Genomic DNA, 15313 nt, shown 5'->3' with positions numbered 1-15313 from the left:
CTACTAAACCCAAAAACCATGTAAAGACAGAGGGTAACACAAGAGTATAAATGGAAGGCAGTGAGAATTATAGACCATTTGAAAAGATTTCCTGCTTTATGTGACTCTTGGCAACTAAATAAGTTACTTTTAAAAAGAAGAAAATTTAGAATCCATATTACCTGACCTCTAAATCCTGAAAATACTGTGAGAAGAGCAAATATCTGGTGAAATAAATTAAATGCCTAATAAAAATATAAAGTGTTTTCAGAGGGAAAAATATCTTTCTGGTTTTATAATCATACTATGTCCCATAGGACTTATTTAAGTATTTAAAAGATTTAAAAGATAAAAACACATTGTGTGCATGTACGAATATGGAAAAACAAATCCTACCACTATGTACAACTTTAATATGTAAAAAAACACATGGGGAATGTACCTTGTCATGGGGGAAGGAGGAGATTACAGGTAGAGGAAACTGCTTAAGCAAAGTCATACAGGTATCAGAGTTCATGTCGAGATCAGATATTGCAAGCACTGTGGGATCACTGGATCTATAGAGGGAAATAGAGGAGACAGACTCAAAAAGATTGTGCATAGACTCATTCAACAGTCTACAGCTTCACTGAGAGTTTAGTTTTTACAAAGGAATTGAGTCTATCCCCATTCCATTGTTTCTACCGGTGTCTCCTTCCAGTAACACATAGCTAAAGGGCATGTACTTCTCCAACTTTTCCTGTTGGTGGGTTTGGAAGGCAGTTGTGTACCTGGAGGTGCATTCCTTAATCCAGCACAGTGCATTAGCTGGCTCTCTGTGACTGACCAGGGAGCTGATGACAAGGGTGAGATGGATTCTTTGTGGTGTCTGAGTAGCAGTACTCTCCTTCCAAATTGATTGGAAATTTCTATGCATGCTGATTCAGAGTACTGTCCTTGGGTTGGCCTTTTCTTCTCTACTAGTGTTCCTCTTCTCCCCTACCATGATAACCAGCATCACAGTCACCTAGGACATTTTTAATAGGACTGATGCATGTGTCCCAATCAAGACCTGTTGGATCAGAATTTCTGGGACTATTGTCAAGAAACCTGCATTTGAAACAAGTTCTTTATGTCATTAAATGGACATCAGTTTTGGAATAATGTTGCCAAATTCTCCAGTGTCCTAAAGATGAGCACAGATTTGGCTAAAAAAAAAAAAAAAAAAAAAAACGTGTCACTCTCTTACTTAGTGTAGTTAAGGTTTGAGGACTGCCTGGAGCAATTGCTTATAATTCTAAACCAATGCCATTTTTTCTTCTTCAAGTTGCCAAGATAATAACCCTTCTCTTTTCATAGATGCCTGGCTTTCCATGTGGAATCTAAGTAGTTTGCCTACCATTTTCTAATTTTCTTTATATTTTCCCCAAGTAAATATATAAAACTAATTTGTATTCTCAAAGGAAGAAAAGTTTGATACTGGAATTGGTGACATTTCAATAGCAGTTCTAAGAGTGATACACTGAAGAACGAATCACTTAAAAAGTTTTCACACTAATTCACAAAGAACTGCAGTATATCATATAACATGAAAAAATAATCATTAGCATCACTGTGATCATCAACTTAATTTAGAAATGGTGCCATTTTTCTCACTATTATATGCTATGCAAATATAATGGAATCCAAATTTTTGTTGTGAGAGCTTATATTTTATTTGAAACCTTCAACTGCTTATGGGTATACTAACATAATCAAACTGCTTAAGAGTACTTTAAATCAACATAATTGCTCCATCAAAACCACATTTACAACATTAATGCCAGTCTTATTTTTATTTAATTAGTGTCAGATTTTCTCAGGAAATTAAAACTACATGATGAACTTTTCACCTAAATGCTGAAATCCAGATACAAACATATATTTATATGGATATGATATAAAAAGTTGCTTCAGGAAGATTCCTTGAACCACACAGAGTTCAAAGGTAGAATATTTATATCACAATATTATTACATTGACATGATATATCTAATCCATTTGTATAGTGATCTTATCAATTTAATATAGACTTTTAGCAGCAAAGACTTTATCTTATACATTTTTGATTCCAAATTCTATTATACATTATAGAATATGTGGATATGTTCATAATTAATGTATTACAAATGGTTCAAAATTGTTTGAAGTATATTACATATTAACAACTTAAGTCAACAATCCTACATTATATCTGCTATTCATTACAGTCTCAAAACTATTCATCATGATTATAAATACAACACTAGTATTGCAATAATTTTTCATTTATTTATTTCTTAGTGTATCTTAACACACCTTCCTTAATGATTAGGACTCAGATTCCCAAAACAAAAAACTTCATTAGAGGAGCTTATGGGATAATGACCATCAAGCACAATATACTGTAAAGAAAACACCATGTTAAAATGCCAATCAAAAGAAACAGACATAAAGGTACCAGGAGTTCCTCCACAAAAATGCTGCAGCTAAACTACAATGTTAGGGAAAAGAGATTAAAAATTGTTTGTATTTTGGGTTCTAGAGATGTCGTTTGTCCCATTCTTGAGTAGAAAAAAGCACTGATACTAAGAATAAGGTAATTGAATATCAAAGAAATAATTAACTACACAGAAAATATTTAGGGTGAGGAAAATGTGAAACTCTTTTGTAATTGTCTTTGTCTCTCTCCCCCTGTACCTTTCTCATTCCAATAATAAAGATAATCCAGGAGAGAAAAATATAAGGTTTGTGTTTTGTTCCAGCTTGTGTGATATTTCAATATCATCTAAAGTAATAAGGCAAAGGCTGAAAAAATACAACAAAACAGAACTTGGTATGAATGATATTTTTGAAAATGGATACTTACTTCAGAAGAGTAACAGGATTGAAGAAGGGCAGGTTTGGAGAATGGTAGAGAAAATGAATACAAAGATTCTGTTATAATTTAAGACAGAAACTTTGCTGTTCTATGGATAATGACAGTATATGAAAATGGAAAGATTTAAGAGAAAGTGAAGACATTAAAATGATGAAAACTGAAACCCATTTAATGTGAAAATGAGGTGGGTGGGACATGAGTATTGGGGGTCAGGTTTCAGGGTTGGGAGCGGGCAGTACAGTAGAGGGGTGCAGTAAACTGCTATTGAACAGAGCAACAGAAATAGTAATGTTGAGCAAAATTGAAGAACTTAATTTTAAACAGAAAGGCTAGGATATGCTTGCTCTTCATACAGACCATTTGTAATCAGTTGTGTACACTGGTCAAAAATTAGTAGTAAAGATTTAACCTTGAGAAATATATTTGGTATCCATCAGCAAATAGATTATGAGTATGAACAATGAAAGTGAAGCAAACCAAAAATGTGCCCTTAGATGAAAGTAAAATGGGAAAATAAAACATGGATACATCCAAATGAGCAAAGATATTTAGGAGGTATAAGCCACATTTTGATGAATCAGGAAAGTATAGCAGGGGCTAGAACATAGCTTATAATTTTGTGCATTATATTCTTATTTCTTTTGCATCTTAGTTGATTATAGTGAAAGAAAACAACGTGGAAATATAAACTATTAATGATTTATTATATCCTTGCAAGTGGGTGTTTCATAAATTTAATTACTTACCAAAGGACATTTGTTAATTATTTTTGGTATAAAATCATCATGATTACAAAACTGATATTAATGAGTTTTATGTATTTTCAAAATTCAAATATTTCAAATTATTTATTTGTTCATTTATTAATTCATTTTTAATTATTTATATTTTAACTAGTACATGAAGGCATAAAAGTTATGCATATTCATGGAGTAACAAGGAATATTTAAACATCTTTCACCTTATATAATGTTTATATTAGGATAAACATATCTATCACCTGGAACATTAATCATTTTTTATGGTAGACAGAACACTTTTCTCCAGCTTTTTGAAGTATGCCATACATGGCCATTATCTACATTCAACTCACCATGCAGTCGTTCAACAGAACCTTTTCCCCTTTTCTAATTATAAATGGAACCCACTGATACACCTCTACCCATTCCTCCTGCCCTCTCTTCTCTGCAGCTTCTGGTAATCATCACTCAGCTCCCAAATTCTATGAGATCAAATATTTTATATCCCACATATCAGTAAGATCATGCAGTACTTGTCTTTCTGTATTTGGTTTACTTCACTTAGTATAATCATCTCTGTTTCTATTCTCACTGTCACAAGTAGCAGAATTTCATTTTGTTTCAATGGCTGAAAAATATTCCATTGTGAATATATCTAATTTTCTTAATCCATCTGTCAAGTATTGGACTTCTGTCCTTTCCTCTTCTTGGCTTTTGTTAGTAAGGCTACAATCAACTTGGCAGTGCGTTTTTCCTTTTGACATACTTAGTTCATTTTCTTGGGGTATATACCCAAGAGTGGAAATTTGACATCATTTGGTAGCACAATTTTACAATTTCTGAGGAAGCTGTTTCTCCCAGATGGCTCTACTAGTTTATATTCCTACCAACAATGTCCACGGCATCCCTTTTTGCCATCTCCTCCCCAGCACTTGTTTTCTTTAGTCTTTTGGATGACAGTCATTATTGCTGGGGTGATGCAGTACTTCATTGTTGTTTTGATTTGTATTTCCTTTATGATTAGCAATGTTTAGCATTTTTTCCTATTCCTTGTTGACAACAAAATATTAATCTAATGTTGTGATTATGATAAAGGCAGGCATTTGAGAATAACCTTTTATATTGCAGATGATTTTACAGAAAGTAAAACAGTGATACTGCCATTTACCGGTGAGGAGTTCTGCTTCCTCAGGTGTTGAAGTATAACATCAGAGAAGCACGCCAAGGCAAACATATTAAGCAGGTTTTATTTAAAGGTAATAATACAGACTTCTCCCAGGAGGGAGAAGGGAGCCATGGCTGATGTTCTAAAGTCCCAAGAAGTGAGCCCACCCTACATCTTTTATAGGTTAAGTTCTCTTTTTTCTCCAGTTCTCTCCTCCCTTATCTTTCCTTCCTGCCTATGTGACTGGGCCTGGTTTTGCAAGTGAGATGCATAAAATGAGAAGCAATTGGGAAGGGGGAGGGGCAAAGTGATTCAGCCAGGTAAGGGCCCAGGTGGCATTAATTAGCAGCTCCTTGCTTGTAGTCCCTGACAAGTGCAGGCAAATTTTGTAATCAATGGGCTCTGGAGATCCTTGATATTCCATTCTCCCAGGGGCAATCTCCAACTTCCAGAGGCAAATGGCCTTCATGGCCTCCATTTCCTCGATCTTACTGGATCCTCTATTTCTACACTAACTGCCTGTCCCCAATTCCGGCTTCAATAGCATCTATGGGTGTGTAGATTTCATTGACCCTGGGTTAATTTAGGGAACATGTATTGACAACCACAGCATCAGTGGGGTGTGATCTATAGTTTTCCTGTTGTAGCAACTCCATCTAGACTGTTTTAGCTTCTCAGATCAGTCTGTTTTTAAGACTTTATTTATTCATTTGTGTTATGGGGCACAACTTAAGAACAGACCGATCACCACTGAGAAGTCCAAATTTGAGAGTCTTTATTAAGCCGGCTGACTGACTGTCTCACACAATGCCCCAAAAGTGGCTATTGGGAGAACAGTCCCGACCACAGGGTTATAGGGGTTCTTATATCAAAAATCACATTAATCATAAGTGTCTGTTGCTATGATTCAAAATTACACATTAACATCATGAGATCATCAACAGAGGGGGAAGTGGGTCAAAATGACCCTTACCTAGGTACAAACTAAAGAATGGTTACTAACATCTATCCAATCACTGTTCACATGGTACATTGTTTAAAAGCAATAGGGGTCAAAAGAGACCAATTTTTCTTTACATAGGAATTATCATTCTGTATTGTTAAACATGTCACACTAAGTAACTGATGATGGGTGCAGACGGGGAGTCTTCCCATGGGAGAAGCTTATTTCCTACATAACATGGAGTCTCAGAGCAAAATGGAGTCTGTTTAGTCATTTCCCTTAGAGTCTGGCCTATAACATTCTCATGGAGTCAGATCTGTCAGCCCATCACAATTTGTGTGTTTAATTGACTATCATGTAGTAGCACTGTGCTACATTCTGAATGTTTCAAGATGAATATGGTACACTTCTTGTCCTCAAGGAACTCGAAGTATCTTGTACTTAATCTTATTTCAAACTTTTATATACATAATATATTTTTCCTACAGTTTTCATTATGAAAAATAAAAAGATTAGTAGTATTGTTAAGGATTTATTTTTCTTTAGAGAGCTCAGAAGGTAATATTTGACTTTAACATAGGTATATATGAATAATTTAAATCCTCTTTATGGATTGCTTAGTCTAGCTGCAGATCATACCACTGTAATTTGAACAGAGTCATTATTAAACATGACTTAACTTGCAATTTAGAAGTGAACTGGTTTAAAGAGGAAAGCCAAAGAAAGCCTATAATATTCATTCATTGTATCTTACTCAGTTTGAATCATTATAATTCAGTTTTTGGTATAAAAGGCTACAATTCCAATTTTGAAGTTATTGTACTTATAATTTAGTACACAATCACAAAATTGAATTTTAACTCATTTAGCTATTCAAAAGTCCTTGTCATTTTTAAATAAGGAAGCAAAGTAGCTCCAGTGTATACTAATAAGACAGGAGCCTGGTGTTTGCTAGAACTTCACAGTTTTCAATATATTTTGTCTTAGACTTCTCATTTGGTTCTTAGATATGTTGTATTATTTGACTATTTATTGAGTATCTACTGTGTCAAATACTCCAAAGCCCTTTCTTGACTCTGACTGGGTTTCCCCAGGGAATGGTGCCTGGCATGCTTTACAAAGCTGACTTACAGAAGAGAGGTGAAAATCACCTGGGTGACCTCAGGCAGCATGCTTTCTTGCTCTTCAGTTCCCTCATAGACATCTCAGATCTCAGGATGTGACAAGCACACTAAGGAGATTCAGAGTCCTGCCTTGGCTTTTACAGAAATCATACAGAAGATTCCTGCCCATTTTCTCACCTATATATTATTATATATAGATATAAAATGTTCAAATTTTATAGATCACTAGGATACTATTGCAAATTAAATCTTATATAGAGTCTCAAGAGACTATGTAAAGAGAACTCTTGATGAAGGAATCACCTTCTGTTTGCTCTCTGTGAAAGCCTTTGGCACTAAGAAGTGCAAGAGAACAGTATGGTTACATAAATTTTACATTCTCTTTAGATAAAAATCCCATTTTTCTAGGATTATCAATGTTTATATATAAGAAGAGTCACTAGTGACCTGTTTTTAAAAGAAAAATTTCTGATTTACATTCTAATTGATAGGGAACAGAGAGACTAGAGTTGTAGGCAGATGAAGTTAGGGGAATAATTATGCTAAATGGACTAATTGTGCTAATTCCCACACGTTTCTCTTTTAAAAATCAATTTACCTGCAGCCTTGCCTGGCTTAAATTGACAGAATGTTACAGTCCTCAGCACTCTACTTGTTATATAAAGGAGAAATGCAGGTCCAAATGCCAATGAAAACAAATTACTCTAAAAAGGGAAACTTTTGTGACCTTACACAGACCAGATCCTGGAACTCAGGGAGAAAAAGGAAATGCCCCCAAATCATAAAATCTACAAGAATAATCTCTTGTTAGTACCAGTCAGCATGGGCCATAGTGACCTGCATGGGTAGTAAGGACTTAAAACTCCAATGTCATCCTGCTACTAGACAAGACAAGAGGTGGACTGGGTAGAACTCTCTGGAAACTTCCCTGGTACCCCCAGTAAAACTAACAGACAGGAGAGGAAGAGTCTCACTCTCTAAGAGGACTCACTGTTTGCCTTGAGAATGCCCCCTTTTCCCTTTTCCTGTCCCTTTACCATTCTGTTAAACTCATACCTGTTACTCTGAAGAACACATCTGAAGTCTTTCCAACCTGATCCCAAGAATCAGGGTTTGCATGGAGGCTGGGGATGGGGGCATGTGATTTGGTCCTGATACCTGAGTTTTACAGAAAGTCACAGCTCTGTTACACAATGGTGGCCCCGCTTAAGGATTTATCCTATCCAACAAGTGCTTCTGATTCGGAGGCTGATTTAAATATTTCTCATCGTCAGGAGTAGTTATATCTTGCTACATAACAAATCATCACAGATTTTATTTGGTTCTGGAATTCCAAGAGTTTGTCTAAAAGGAATGGTTTAACAACTGAAGACCTTCTTTTACAGGTTGTATTTTTGTCTGATTTCATGATGAAACCCTCTAGAACACTGTTAAAGATAAGTGGCAAGATCAGATATTCTCGCCTTTTGTATATTAGAGAAGATGTGTCTAGTTTTTACCATCATGCTAACTCTCAGGGTCTTATGGGCACTTTATCAAGTTAAAGAAACTGACTCTGATCTGTTCATTTAGAGTCTTTTAAAATATATTTATAGTAGATGCTTTATATTAATCTTATTTTTTATCATGAAGGGATGTAGGATTTTGTCAAATACTAATTCTGAATTTGAAATTCAGATGTGACTTTTTGTTTTTCCTCTACCAATACTATTGATAAGTGATTGTTCTTTGATGTTGAATCAACTTTTGCTTCATTAGGATAAATATCATTTGGTTACATTATGCATTTACTTTACAATTTACTGTTGGAATTGATTCACTATTTTTTTAAGGAATTTTGGGGCCTTGTTTACAAAATATACTAGTCTGTACTTTTGCTTTCTTCTGAAGTTTTTGTTTGACTTTGTTATCAAGTGTTTCCTCTATTTTGAAGAACTGGCACTGTTTGGTTTTAAAATCTTTGATAGAATTTTCTTAAAGACATCTGGGAAAAGATTTTCCTTTGTGAGGAGATTTTTCGTTATGACTAAATATTCTTCCCTGTTTTAGGAACATAAATGTTTCCTATTTTTTCTGTCAGTTTTAATAATCTGAATCTATACAACAATTTTACCATTACTTTATTTTTTGACATAAAACAATTTATCATATTTATTTACAATGTTTTGCTTTATGATATGAAATAATATTTCTTATTTTATTCTGATTTTGGCAATTTGTGATTTTCCTTTTCCTTATTTTATATTTGTACTTTAAATGTGAATAGGCAGTCCTAATTCTAATTTATTGAATAAGCATGAGAACAGATTGTGATATCCTCAAAGATGAGGACAAAGATCTGACACAACATTTTGAAGGCATGAGAGACAAATAGGAAATTATTTCTTGGTTATCTTATTAATGAACAAGTTATTAAATATAAACAAGGTAGACTAACGATAATGGGAATTTAAATGGTCTATTAGGAATGTAACAATTATGTGTGACATCGATTGTTTAATGTTTACTAAGCTAATAATTGAATTTCTTTTATATGTATTCAGCAATAAGTAGCCTCTATATGATTTTGTTGTCAAATATTTGATCATAATACTCATGCTGAATCAATGTTAAACAAATTTCATTATTGGTCTCCAAAATGTAGATTAGATGAGTCAAAAAAGAAATAGGTCACTACTTTGTCAACACAATTTAGTAAATTATATACCTAAATGAAAGAATTCTGCATTACTTTTATAAATTATATGCTATAGCAAAATGTTCAAGGCTTATTAGATTGCAGTAGTTCTCATACAGAGGTGTTATTGCCTCCCTAGCTGGCACTAAGGAATTCAATATGTCATTTTTTAAACCTTTAATTATGAAAAATTTTTAAATGTATGTAATAGAGGAAAGAATAACATAATTAAATCCATGAACCCATTACTCATTTTCAGCAATGTGAACATGCTCTTGTTATTGTTTTTCCTCTATCCTTGAATGAACATTTATTTTATAGTTGCTGCAATGCTGGCTTGTGACATTTAATTTTTAGGAAGTCTAGGTGTCGTACAGTGCAGAGAATTGTTCCACACAACAAAGATTTGTCTTAGTTAAAACGCTTTAAGCATCCCCTGGAGAAACACTATTAATAATAAGTTATTACAGTATTGATGGGTTTTTGTGACAATTTACTCATGGGGAGCAGCTGTTAAAAATGATATTTTAAGGTAATAAATAAATACTTAAAAAAACAATTTTTGATGGATAAAGGCAGGCCTAAATTCATTTTGATAACCTTTTTAAATATGATAAAAGTAAATTGTTAAGATAAATACAGTCAAGGAATAAGACTTGTCTCCTGAGGAAGAATCCCACTCTCACACTAACCTAATGAAATAAAACTCCCATCCTAGAAAAAAGTGGAAAGGAAATTCCCCTCTTCATGTGGCCTCTGGACTTGAACCTACCTTACCATGTAAAATAGAAAGTAGAGATTGTTTACCATTGTCCAGATGTTGAATAGGTTGTCATTCTTCTTAACATAACAAAATCTAACACACATACTTGTCAGTTTTGATAATTTTATTCTTTTTAAAAGATATTTTTGGGGTGAGAGAAAAATGTAGGAACTTTAGATTACATAGAGGGAAATGAGGGAGGAATATGAAAAATGATGGACTGAGACAGACACCATTACCCTATGCACATGCATGATTACATGAATGGTGTGAATCTACATCATACACAACCATAGAAATGAAATGATGTACCCCATTTGTGTACAATGAATCAAAATGCAATCTGTAAAAATAAAAAGTAAAAATTTTTTTTAGTAGTTAATGGACATTTATTTACTTATATGCAGTGCTGAGAATTGAACCTAGTGCCTCACACATGCTAGGCAAGCACTCTACCACTGAGCCACAACCACCAGCCCCAGATAATTTGAATCTTTGTAAGAATTTGACTATTATATTGTGGCTATATAATTTTCAGCTTGCTTTTTTAAAAATAATAATATGTAATAGAATTGAGAAGCACTGACTGAGGAGCCAGAACATCTGATTCCAAGTCAGGGTTGTGGTTCTGGAAAAGTCACACCTCCCTCATTCTTTTTTCAGGGCTCCACATGCATAATGGTGATAATAATAGTATCTATATAACAGTTACCATGAATGATAGATGAATTAATCTACATAATATACTTTAGAATGTTGATTCATTGTGAACTTTATTAGTGTTAGGCATTTGTTTTATTATCATTGTTGATTTACAGTTTCTTTACAAAACTAAACGAAGTTTAACAAATTTATTTTTTATCCATATTCTACAGTACATAAATGATAAGTACCAATAAAAGAAGTGTATCTGGATAATAAATTGAGAATAATAAAAGGAAAATAATAAGAACTTTATCAAAACATTGAAAGTTATGTAAAACATGGTCTTACTTTATACAACAAATTTATGAGGTAGGGCCCATTGATATCATGTGTTTTATATGGAGAAACAGTGAAATAACTGAGGAAGAAAGGTTCAATGACTTGAAAACTAAGACAAAGTTTTCTGTCAAATAAGTTAATGCCCTTTGACCAATATCAGTGTTTAAGTAATATGTATTCTTAAAATCATTCTCCAAGATTACCAATATACCTTTCATAATCACATCAAATATCCTCATTTCATGTTTTCTCTGTCCATACTGGTACACAAAAGTGGATTTCACGGTGATGTATGCAATGTGTAGATATTTCTTACACTAATATTCAGAGTGATTTTTTATTTCTTTCTCATGAGTTTTGTAGCCACATCAGAATCAGTCATTTGCAAACATTCGTTACTCTTTCATGTACCCATTTAAAGTTTTTCAGATAGAGGTCTACGAGAATACTATAAATTTTAAATACACTGCAGAAGAGTTTAACCTGTACACCAATCAAAACAGATTGTATGGTAGAATAAACATGTCTTTCAATTTTCATGTTCCTGGGCTTGCATTTTTAACACCCTATTCTTCTAACTGTATGGTCTGGGTAGGCCTTTAAAAATTTGAGGCAACTGATTCATCTGTAAAATCTTAAAAGGTGAATTTTATATGTAGTAAGCTAAAACTTACAAAGCATAAAAGAATTATAACTAATTAATTTAACAAATTATTTATAGCCTCCTTCAGCAAATGACAGGTAGCAAAGAGTAAGTCATTAGGCTGAGCCCAAAACCTGTGATGGAATTTTAGCAGAGATATATGGTCAAATGATGTTCATTCTGATACTGTATAAAGGAGATATTCTCTAATAAAAGTTTGCTTATCCTTTTCTTTCCTATCACCAACAAGTAATTTCAGGATGTCCTAACTTTCTGTGATATCTCTTGATTCTACTCCCTTAAATCTATTTTCCTAATTTTAATTGGTGAAAAGCAATCTCTCATTCTTCTTGTTATTTATTGTTCTTTTTTTCCGGAAGAAGCTTCTGAGAGGATTAATTGCAAAAGGCAGATAGTAAAACTTTTACTGGCAGATAGTAAAACTTTTACTATATTTATACAACTTAGAAAACTATATTTTTATAATCAAATGAAAAAATGTCACTAATGGCAGATATTGCTCTTGTGAACTAGCCATTTTAAGAAGGGTAAGTCATTCCATCAGAAATGCACTAAACTTATAAAACATCAGCTAAGTGGTTGGTTGTACTTGACGGTGAGTTTCAGGGATGAACCCTGGTAATGTGCCCTGTTAGTGTTCTGACATCTAAGAAATAGTGTTGTGTTCTTGCTCTTTATTGAAGAAACAATAGCTAACAAAATTTTTAATCATAATTTATGTTTTTATGTTTTCAACAGGTAACCCCTTATTAACCAGCAAAGTCAACATACTGATCAATGTCCTCGATGTCAATGAATTTCCTCCAGAAATATCTGTGCCATATGAGACAGCTGTCTGTGAAAATGCAAAACCAGGACAGGTATCTTAAAAATACTGTGAATTAAGAGTGTATAAAGACACCAGGGTGGGTGGTACACAACTATAATTCCATGGCCTTGGGAGGCTAAGGCATGAGGATAGCAAGTTTGAGGACAGCTTCATCAATTTAGTGAGGCCCTATTTTATAATAAAAGTAATAATAATAGAAAGAAGTGAAATGTAACTCATTGGTAAAGAAACCCTGGACTCAATCCTAGTACCCACTCCCCTGCAATAAAAGAAGGGTATAAAGATTCACCACATGTATATATTTTCTATTCTAAGTCCAGACATATATACATGTGCATATTCTTACTTTTCAGAATACGTCTTCATAAAATAAATCATAAAAGATAATAAATGTGTGAATTAATGATGAATGCAAGGATGTGAAGATAATCCCATATGGGATAAAGTTTTGGTTTCTCAGTGCGAGTTCTTTGTATAATGGATTTTGCCATGTTTGTAATCTCTTACTGTGACTTTTCTAAACAGCCCGACTGTGAGCAAATACTCTAGAGTGTATATTTTCCAGGGTTTGTCTTGCTTTTTATCCCATGTTTTCATAAAGGGTATAACAAAGACCTTATGCATAGTGAACACATAAAGTTTTCTTCTCTGATAACTTTGAGGAGACCGGGTTATTCAAAATGTTTGAATTATATTGTGCTTTTTAAGTCAGTATTTCTCAGGCCAGTGGATGTTCTAGTGCAGCGATATTATAAAGGAGGACCATGCCATTAATGAAAGCTAATGTCAAAGTTCTAGACATTATGTGGGGTGATGGTGGGTAGACAGTTTTCTTCTTTGCTTCCCCTACTCTCTTATAAAAAAATGAGTGGATAACATAAAGAGAACCGGGCATGGATAAAATGGTAAGAATATGTCAGGAAACAAGAATATGAATAAACTTATACTGTGCACCTAAGTTCAAAAGGGAAAGAGTATCAGTGTGCTTTGGATTGAAGTAAATTTCCATCCCCTTTAAGCAGCATAACCACTTATTTAAGTAATTTCAATGCTTACTTGAAATAAACCTTCAATTTTAAACAATATTTTTTTAAAAGGGCATACTTTAAAATTTAATGTCTTTCAATTTGTGCATGTAATACTACTTAGTAGATTATTTTTTCAAAAGCTGTGCACCTGTGAAATGTACTATAAATATAACTATTACATGAATTTAAATAAAATTTAAGGCAGTGTTCACTTTCACATTAGTCACTAGTTACATTGCAAGTGCTCAGTAACTGGATGTGTCCAGTAGATGCGATTTGATGAGTAAAGTTATATTTTCATAAACCTGGAAACTTCTGGTTGACTGTGTTGTCCCAATCATTCATAGATAATGTGGGAAAATCATTAAATGAATTACGCAACTACATATTTTCATCGTGTTCCCTCAGAGAAGAAATCTGTGTCCTTAGTTGAGAATAGTGAGACCCTATTTTATAATTAAAATAATAATAATAATAATAATAATAGAAAGAAGTGAAATGTAACTCATTGGTAAAGAAACCCTGGGTTCAATCCTAGTACTAAATTTTATCACCTTAAATTACATCCACAATATTCATAGGTATCTGTTCTGCTCTAGTGTTTTAAATAGTAGATGTTACATAAATATTTGAGCACATATAAATTAACTAATTCAATTAATTGGGAAATTAAAAGAGGTTTACCAAAATTCTACAACTTGCTCATTTTCACTTTTGAGATGTCCCACTGTGCCAAAGTTTTTTTTAAAAATGTCATCTTTTGTCTTCTTAATAATTAGGAACCAATCCTATAGTATGTACAATCAGTATAATGAGAAATTACTCTCCATTGACATATGATCTCTCAAAATGTATACATGCATTCTACTGTCATGTACAACTAATTAGAACAAATTTAAAAAATTAAAAAAATAAAACAAAATTACATCTCAAAAGATTAAAAAGGAATGAGACTCAAAGGGATGATATGACAGTGTCACAAAGTTGGCATATGAGAGGATCAAGGTGCGCTATGAGATCTTCCAACCCAGGGTTCCTTCCCGCTGAGACACACTGATTATTGTGATCAACAGAATCTGAGATTTTAGTAGATTTACTCAGACATTTGGTGTCACACATTTCTAGTATGTATTTTCAGCATAGGTATTTTGTTCAGCTAAGTATATTAAATGTCTTTTCAAAAACTAGTATCAGACTAATCAAAATCTTATAATGCTCCAAGTGAAAGCAGCCTCTGGGAACAGAGCTCTATTTAGTTATATTTGGCTAATAAAGTAAAAGATTTGAGCTGTTGGTAAAAGTCAACCAGATTTTCTTATTTGTACCCAAAGTAGTGAAAAATGTTGTGTTCGTGGAGACTCTTATCAATAAATATCTGTTCTGGTTTCATGTCCTATTCTACAATACTTATGTATTAAGAAGACAATACTTTCAGCACAGTGCTGAAGTGTCCCTTGAGTTTGCAGAGTGTGTGATGTTCATGCATTTTCTGCTTTTGAGCTCCAACTGTAGTGCCCCTGGCCTACAAACCATGCAAAG

General features: G+C 33.4%; 1 protein-coding gene across 1 annotated transcript in view; it reads left to right on the top strand.

Annotated features, from left to right (window-relative positions):
- Cdh12 (cadherin 12) overlaps positions 1-15313 on the top strand; it is a 272648-nt gene that overhangs the window by 247749 nt on the left and 9586 nt on the right. Inside the window, exon 8 of the mRNA XM_047555876.1 lies at positions 12656-12777. Coding sequence (XP_047411832.1) covers positions 12656-12777 — 122 coding nt within the window. The remainder of the gene's footprint in view (positions 1-12655; positions 12778-15313) is intronic.

This window comes from Sciurus carolinensis, chromosome 6 (assembly GCF_902686445.1).
Source record: "Sciurus carolinensis chromosome 6, mSciCar1.2, whole genome shotgun sequence".
In the NCBI taxonomy this organism is placed as follows: Eukaryota; Metazoa; Chordata; class Mammalia; order Rodentia; family Sciuridae; genus Sciurus; species Sciurus carolinensis.
The sequence above is the reverse complement of the archived record's forward strand: the minus strand, read 5'-3'. Positions and strand labels throughout refer to the sequence as shown.